At 41.5% G+C, this 9,157-nt stretch overlaps 1 protein-coding gene across 2 annotated transcripts in view; it reads right to left on the bottom strand.

The window, feature by feature from the left end:
* Nedd4 (NEDD4 E3 ubiquitin protein ligase) overlaps nt 1–9,157 on the bottom strand; it is an 85,951-nt gene that overhangs the window by 10,873 nt on the left and 65,921 nt on the right. For both annotated transcript variants that reach the window (XM_029543490.1, XM_029543491.1), the window contains 7 exons: nt 6,853–6,924; nt 6,600–6,654; nt 6,447–6,505; nt 5,340–5,405; nt 3,042–3,271; nt 1,526–1,647; nt 1,379–1,449 (listed from right to left, as the gene is read on the bottom strand). In XM_029543490.1, the coding sequence (XP_029399350.1) occupies nt 1,379–1,449; nt 1,526–1,647; nt 3,042–3,271; nt 5,340–5,405; nt 6,447–6,505; nt 6,600–6,654; nt 6,853–6,924 (675 nt within the window). The remainder of the gene's footprint in view (nt 1–1,378; nt 1,450–1,525; nt 1,648–3,041; nt 3,272–5,339; nt 5,406–6,446; nt 6,506–6,599; nt 6,655–6,852; nt 6,925–9,157) is intronic.

The following is a 9,157-nucleotide window of genomic DNA, read 5'->3' as shown; positions in this document are numbered from 1 at the left end:
GGTTCAGAAGTCATGGCTGGCTACATAGTGTGTTTGAGGCCAGTCTGTTCTCAATAAGACATGGTCTCAAATAACAAGAAAAAGCACAAGAATCAATCAGGGCCTAGAGAGATAGCAGCTCAGTGGTTAAAAAGCTCTGGTTGCTATTGCATAAGAACAAGGTTTAATTTCCAGCAGCCACATCACAGCTCACAACCAACTGTTACTCCAGCTTAAGGGGACACAGCATCTCTTTCTGGCCTCTAAGCACACCAGGCATGTATATGGTGTACATACATACACGCTGCCAAAACTCATACACATAACATAAAAACTCAACTATTATATAGCATAAAGAATCTAGCAGAGGTCTTGCAAGACTCCTCAGTGGGAAAAGGCAACTGTCACAGAGCATGGGGGTCTGAGTTCAGTCACTGGGACACACAGGACAGAAGGAGAGAAGCGACTATAGCCAAGTGTCTGTTGGCGTTCACGGGTGTGCCACTTACAAGCAACACTCCCTTCCCCACTAAACGAATGTAATAAAAATAATTAAGTGTAAATTTAATAAATTTAATTAAAAACATTAGCAGAAAGTTGTGTACAGAGAGGGCTCAGTGGATTAAGGCAGGTGCCACTCTCCTCAACGAGCAGAATCAATCCCTGGAATCTACATGATGGAAGAGAGAACTGGCTCCCTCTTTATTTGGTGCTACATGTGTACAAAAACAAGCTATGTAAATTTAAAAGGATGCAACAGAAGATGTGACTAATAGTTACAGTGCATGAGAAACCGATGGACTAATGGACAGAGACATAGGAATGAAGTCAGTGCAGTGGACTGTGGAGAAGCAAGAACTCACTGCAAAGTTCCTTCAGTGTATTATATGAGGGAAATGTTCATCTCTATATTTTTGTATGTAGATGACTGTGCCTGTGTGTGTGAGATAGCGCATGCACCCACTGGGCACATGGGCCCTGCTCAGTCACGCTATGTGTTGTCGCACAGAGATGGGGCTTCTCGCTGACCCTGGAACTGAGTTCATGGGTAGCAAAGCCCAGAAATCCCCCAGCATCTGCTCCCCACAGTGCTGAGGTTTCAGATACTCATGCAGACACAACCAACTCTTTCTGTGGTGAAAGGATGTAAACTCGGGTCCCTGTGCTTTCTATGGTGCCCAGCAAATGCTCTTACCCACTGGCCCATCTCCTTAGCCCCTATTTATATTTTAACACATTAAAATTTATTAATTTCTGTTTTTAATATAAATTATCTGGGTTAGGTATGCCGCTTTGTGGTATGGCACTCACTAAGCCAGTGCAACCATTATTAAACCAATTCTGCAAGAAATCATCTGCACACTGAACCCTCCATATTCTGATGCGTTAAGAGACCTACCACGGACTCCATGTCGTGCAGGGTTATCAGTTTCTGAAGCATCATCTTGTAGAACGGGCGGATGAAAAACCCTGGTGAGAAATTAAGTGTTTTTAGGATGCTTTTAATCAACAACAACAACAAACACAGTTGGCTACTGATACTAACCATCCAGCAGCTTGCCGTGGTAAACCGCCATCCCAGCCACACGACCAATGAACTTGAAGTATGAGAGGTGATCTTCATTACACAAGCCCGAGTTAGGATTTATCTGTAGGGTGTAATTATCCCTGTAAAGACAAACCAGACTCATGTGATCCTCTTAATATTTCATAGAACAGAAAATTTATGTAGACAAATGATAATGAAAATCTCCCCTTTTGTTATTTTCCTATCCTAAAATCACTGGATCTGATAATGGTCTTAAATAGCCACTTCTGTCCAAAGATGGAAATTGTCCCAAAGGACACATAAACAGACAGATTAAAAACTATCTTATTTGTATGTACAAAGGACAAAGAAAAAAACCTTTCTGCTTGGAATAGCATGGCTAGATTTTAAAGACAGGTTGTTGGACAATTTCTCTGTATTGAATTCAAATGCTCCCCCTGGAAAGATACAGAGGCTCACAGGACTCAGGAAGAGCACCTGCTGCTTTTGTAGAAGGCCGGCAGTTGAATTTCCAGCACCCACATGGCAACTACCAATCATCTGGAACATCAGTTCCAGTGCCCCCTTTTGGCCTCTGAGGGTACTACATGCATATGGTGCACAGGTATACATGCAGGTGAAAACTTATTCACATTAAATAAAATTAAAAACAAAGATCCAGGAAGTTATCAAAATTTCAAAGATCTACAAGGTCCTTCCCCTGGATGAGGTAAAGCAGCAGCAAGGGAGAAGAGACTCTGACCAACAGAGCTCCTGTGGTCTCCCAGGGAGCTCCAGGGACATAGCCTTTGTGGGGCCTCACCCATGCTAGGAAGGAGTCATGCCTGATGCCAGAAGAGTCCCTCACCCACACATCTCAAAAGTTCTTCAAGTAAGCCCATTGGTTTGCCATGTTGGGCTTTGGTAAGACTACTAGGTTGGTCTGTTCTTGGTACCCTATCTGGAGTAAGAGAGGTTCATGTTTTCCAAGGAAATGCCACTTGACATATGTTAAGTGAAATAATCCATATACTTGAGCCAAGTGCGTTATGGTCCCATGCATGTAGTGTAAGTCTGTAGTCAGGTTCACAGAGAATAATGGTACACTGGTGGCTGCCTGTATATGGAGGGAAGTGTTTAATGAATGTAGAATTATTCAGGAGGATGGGAAAGGTACAGAGATCAACAATACAGGATGCGCTTGAAATGCCAGTCAAGTGTGTGCTCACAGAGGGCAGAGGTGGGCACTTGTGGTGCAGGGAATGCCTACCATGTGCAATCCACAATACACACACACAAGGTTCAAATGGTAATTTCTATGTTCTATACATTATAAATTATTTTCATGTTCTATAAAACAATTTTTATAAAAGCTATTTCTGAAATATCTGCCCCAATCACGTAGCCAATGCTTTCTAACATGTAACCTAGTTTTGGAGACTATAATTTAGTGCACAGCCATTTAAAGTATTTATGAACAGTGTAAGGGCGTATAGCTGAGTCTTAGCTAGAGGCTGAGGCAGCAGGAACATACGTAGCAGAATATTCGAATAGGCCGTAGTAAGGGTTGAACATTTCCTTGGAGATGAGGAAGAACCACTCTCTGGCAACCCCTCCGTAGTCAAGGCCTTTTTCACCATCAAACTCAATCCAGAGGCGGGCCTTGAGCAAGTCAGCTCTCTTCACCCCCATAATCCTCCGGTAAGAATCCTCCAGAATGTTTGCACGGCGAAGCTTCATTTCAAATTTGTTTGGAATGTCAGTCTGCAGAGCAGAGAGAGAGACATGTTTAAAACAGCCCAGTGTGTTTCCCACACTTCAGTAGGTACCCATATACCCTTTTCCTCTAAGTAAGGCCACCAGGAAACCCCACTTAGGTGTACTGACCTTTCTTTCCCCACCCTGCTTTAAGAAACAAGGTCCATTTTGTCATCCAGGATGGCCACTCAGTTGCTCAGGCTAGCCTAGAACTCAAGATCTTCTACCCTCGAAGCCCACTCCCAACCCAGCCAGTCTGGACTTACTGTTATGCATCCCCATATCCATTTTGGAAGTGGTATAATTTCTGATTTTTTTGGTTCTAGACAGGGTTTCTCTGTATAGCCCTGAGTGTCCTGGAACTTACCTTGTAGACCAGGCTAGCCTCAAACTCAGAAATCCGCCTGCCTCTGCCTCCCAAGTACTGGGATTAAAGGTGTGCACCACCAGGCCCAAGATCCTATATTTTAAAATACTTGTTTTGTATTTTTTTTTGAGATTCTCTGTGAAACCCTTCTTGTACTAAAACTCTCTATGAAGACCAGGTTGGCCTCGAACTCAAGAGGTCAATCTACCCATATCCCTCATAAAATACTTTGAAATCAGAATTCTAAAAGTAGAAATTTATATACAAAATTAGTGTTTAAGGATATGACCAAAGTTCTAAAGAATTTAATAGGCCTTTTCTATGTAAAAATTTTATTGGGGAATATAATATGTACACTAAAAATAAAAAAGTGGTGTCTCATTTTGTTAAATTTGTAAATGGAAAAACTCAGGTATCTTACCCACCATTTTGAATCCCTGGAAGTCACCAGCTTGGAACACCCCCCAAAAAGTACAACCTAGCACTGCCACCTAGTGGCCTTGCCCCTAAACTGTAGGGAAAGGAGGAAGGGACCATTCCATGAGGAAGGCATTTAAAATGCTAGTTATACCAGATGATGGGCATTTAATAATAAACATAATGAAGTTTGAACATGGGAAAGAGTAACAAACATATCTGCCAAGCATAAGGAAATGAGTAACAATACCATACATCTGCACTGTGTTCACTGTTAACTTTTTTTTTAAAAAAAGATTTATTTATTATATACACTGTTCTGCCTGCATATATGCCTACATGTCAGAAGAGGGCACCAGATCTCATCACGGATGGTTGTGAGCCACCACGTGGTTGCTGGGAATTGAACTCAGGACCTCTGGAAGAGTAGTCAGTGCTCTTAACTTCTGAGCCATCTCTTCAGTCACACTGTTAACTTTTAAATGGTGTAGACATGTATTGTGTTTAAGGCTGAGAATGGATGGCTATTAACACTTAAGGTAGTAAAGGGTCCAGAAGCCTGGAACACAATCAAACATAAAACACCAAGAAAAAAAAATCTGATCACCAAGTTGCAAAGGACAAAAACAGAAGGGGAGAGACTACAACAATTGTGTTATGACCTCCCCCCCCCATTTATTCATTCATTTATTTATTTATTTATTTAATATGAGTATATTGTCACTGTCTTCAGACAAACCAGAAGAGGGTATTAGATCCCATTACAGATCGTTGTGAACCACCATGTGGTTGCTGGGAATTGAACTCAGGACCTCTGGAAGAGTAGTCAGTGGTCTTAACCTGAGCCATCTCTCCGGCCCCCATAACCTTTTTCTAAATTACAAAGACTCTTGAAACGTACACAGGAATGTAAGCATGCTACTTAGTAAGTTATATGAAACACACGCATCCCAGGGCTGGAGAGGTTTCTCAGCAGTTAAGAGCATGCACCACTCACATAATGGAGCTGGAGAGATGGCGCAGGGCTAAGAGATCTCACTACTCTTGTATAGGACCCAGATTCAAGCCCACGGGGCAGCTTAACCATCCTGAGCTGCAGGGGCAGACCCAGCCCTCTCTTCTGCTTCCACAAGCACCAGACCAGGTATGCACGAGGAAAACACTCATACAGGCTGAATAAAGGGATCTTTGAAAAATAATTAACGCACGCACACACACACACACACACACACACACACACACACACACACACCACCGTTTTCTGTGAGCAGCTGTTATGTCGTCACCCACCTGCTTCTTCAGCTTCCTTCTGAAGAACTCATACTTTCTCTTGTAGTCTCTGGAGTACGGTACTGCCTTTAGTTGAAAACATTGGAAAAAAAAATTAAGGAAGTTTAGGTTGTTTTTATTCCAAACAATATTATATTCTCCCCCTGGATATTTTAATGAATATTTATAAAAACAAAGAATTACTTGGAAATTGAAGTTTCATATGAAGAAAAGCAAACAGAAAACTTAATTTTCTTTTAAATTTCTCTTAAAGGTAAAATTGCATTCAGCAGTCTCTTTGGCTGCAATTTTTTTCATGCAATTTCTATTTCCTTTTTTAAAAACACACTGTTTTCCATGAACTCCCAGGAGTTCCCTTTCTTATTATCTAAAAAGAGTACACACTAACATGCTAGATACTAATCAAAACAAAGCAAACAAAACAAACCCTGTACATCCAATTTTGATTAATTTTGTGTATTAAAATCTGAAGGAAAAAAAAAAGTAGGCTGGGCAGTGGTGGCGCACGCCTTTAATCCCAGCACTTGGGAGGCAGAAGCAGGTGGATTTCTGAGTTTGAGACCAGCCTGGTCTACAGAATGAGTTCCAGGACAGCCAGGGCTACACAGAGAAATCCAGTCTTGGAAAAAAAATTAAAAAACAAACCAAAACAAACCAAAACAAAAAAGTAGCTATATGGCAGTTTCCTATAAATTAACCTAACTCAAGAACAGCATAATTAATAATGGGACACTGAAATATTTATACAAAACATGAATAAGGCTTAAATAGTAGGCATCTGCAATGGCTTTGTCTAAAAATCTAGTTCAAGGTGTGATCCTGGAGACGACAGGGAGCTGTCACTCACCTTGCCTCAGGCGGGCTCCTCTCTGCCTCATGTGTTACTTTTAGACTGCTTGGGCTGGGCAGTCTACCGCCCCAGTCCCCACACCGCCCCAGCCCCGATTGCATCTCCCTGTCCAAGCCTGCGGAGCAGGGTAAAAAGGCCTTCACACTATCATTTCAAAGAAAAGAGTAGGCAGTGTAGTGTGAGAGGCTAAAGGAGCGTGTTCCTGTTCCCCTACAGTTCCACCCCGACCCAGAGCACCAGAATCCAGGAAGACTCACTGGTCCAGTGATTGCCACGTTCTGCAGGCGAGGATCTTCCCACTGGGTCTTCTTTATATCTAAGAGGGAAAAAAGAAAAGAGCTGTTCCTCTTCCTTGTGTCCACACCTGAGTACTACACATAGCCGTCAGAGAGAAGCCATGCAGAACGTACTGTGATTTATGAAGAAGACTCGCCCATCTGTGTGGGTTCGTTCTTCCCAGCCGGGCTGTAAGGAAACATTCAGTGCAATTATTTTAATACCAGGTCTTAGATGTACAGGTTATTTTAAAAAAAAAAGAAAAAGAAATAGAAGATTCTCATATCAATAACTTGTTAACAATGTTAGTTATAGTTGTTAATAACTCCAACATCCCAAGGTACAAAATGTCTGAGATAGTCAGGTGAGCTCAGCAGGAGAACTTACAGGTAAGGGTCCCAGGTCATTGGAGTCAGTCTTCCCTCTCAGATGAGCAGGAATTTTCAATCTTGGATCATCCTTTATTTGTTTTAGTCATGAATAAAACAACATAAACATTTTAAAATAATGACATCATTGTGCTACAGTTGCTTTGTAATGCCAATAGATTTTTAAAATACTCTTTGGAGCTGTAGAGGCAGCTCAGTAGCTAAAGCATTTGCCATGAAAGAGTGAGGACAGGAGTCTGGATTCTAAGAACAAGCAAACGCCAGGCAGGCACCATGGTCCACTCTAATTCTAGCCTTGGATGGCAGGCAGAGAGGGGCTCCCCACAGCAAGCTGTGTGGTGTACTAGCTGCAGCGATACATCGTGGGCTTGCGTCATTATTAAAGAGCAGAGGAGGACGACTTCTGCATCAACCTCAGGTCTGTACACCCACTCACACCCACAGCACATGCAGAGAGCATTTGTACATACACATGCATGCAATGCACACGTGCAGCACACATGAGTGCACACACAAGCACACACATACAAAACACACATGAAAATGGAAAAGTAATGAAATAAATAAAACTCTCTTTTATACTTTCATTTACACGGATGGTTTGGCTTTTTTAAACAAGAGCTCACACCCCAAACTGGCACTGGAGTCCTGGTGTTCCTACCACACAGCCTCTTGAGTGGTAGGGCTAAAGGCCTGTGCCACCTCACTGTACTTCATCTTTAATTCCTTCCCTTGTGACTTATTTCTACTTCTGGAAGATACTGCTAGGAGGTCCTACTGATGGGCGAGAAGGCCACTTCTCAGCAGGATCAGGAGTGATGTCTTCCACTGAGAACCATGTCACCCGAGTGTAAAGCCTCTGAGAACATTTTGCCAAGTCCACTGGAACCCACACTACATCAAGTTTTCCTCTGCACATAAAGTGGTATAAGATGGTGGCATTAGACTGGACCACATCTGGGCTGGTGAGGTGGCTCAGGGGGTTAAGATGCCTACTGCCAGGTATGATAACCCAAGTTTGATACCTGGGACTCACATGACAGAACAGGAAAGACAGAATAGGCCCCTATAAGTTAACTGTCCTCTGATCTCCAAACAGATGCTGTGGCCCATGCATGTATGTGCACATACAGGATAAATAACTGCATGGGTGTGATCAAATAAATGACTGAACAAACACAATCACATATTGTGGTCCTATCTGAGTATTGATTTTCTTTCTTTGAAAGAGAGAAGGGTAGACTAAAAAAGGTTACTTAAGATCTATTTAAATCGTCAAAGAGAACAAAGTTCAGTTTATGTGGATTAATTAATGTATAATTACCTTAATACTAAGTGAAATTATTAAACCCTTTTAGATTTGTTTTAGCTATTTAAAGCTTTGAAATAGCTTTTAAAATAGTTTTTAAGTCTTAAGTGTTACAAATTTGGAGAACATTTTTGTTGGTGATGAGCTAAACACAACCCAACTTTAAGACTTAAACTAAAAATAACAAGAACCTTGACTGTTCTTCAGAGGACCTGGGTTTGGCTCCTAGTACCATGTAGTAGTTCCCAACCATCTGGAACTAAATCCAGGGCATCTGACATCTCTTCTGGCCCCCATGAGTACACATGCACATATGTAGGCAGTCAGACATGTAAAATAATGTAAATAAATTCTGAAAACAACAATAATAGCAATAAATATCCGTCCTTCTTAGCTTCAAAGTCTTTCTGTTAGTATTAATAGAGATAGAAACTTGAAAAGTTCTCTGAAAATAGTAAGTCTCATATAGAGGTAGAAAATTATTACTAAAAGTCTTCCTAAGTTTAAAGACTAATGAAACAAAAACTAGAAAATGGAAATAAATATGAACACTTTCATAAAATCTAATCTAAGTCAAAAGAAGCACAAATGTACCTTGAATAAAATAATATTATTAAGACTCCCTAGAGCTGGAGATGAGGCTCAGCTGGAAAGTGCTTGCCTAGCATGCATAAAGCCCTGGCTGCCAGGGCTAGAGAGATGGCTCAGTGGTTAAGATTAGCACTGCTCTTCCAGAGAATGCAAGTTCAATCTACAACACGCACATGGTTGTCAGCTCACAACCATCTGTAATCCACCTCCACCTGATCTGACATCTTCACAGATATACATGCAGGCAAAACACCAATATATATAAAATAAAAACAAATCCTAGCACCAAAGAAACAGGGCCTCATGTGGTACCTAGGAGGTAGAAGAAGGCAAATCAGGAATTCAAGGTCAGCTTTACAGCAAGTTCTAGAACAGTCTGAGCTACATAAGACCTTACCTCAAA

This window comes from Mus pahari, chromosome 10, assembly GCF_900095145.1.
Source record: "Mus pahari chromosome 10, PAHARI_EIJ_v1.1, whole genome shotgun sequence".
NCBI classification, from domain to species: domain Eukaryota; kingdom Metazoa; phylum Chordata; class Mammalia; order Rodentia; family Muridae; genus Mus; species Mus pahari.
This window is presented reverse-complemented; position numbering and strand designations above follow the sequence as displayed.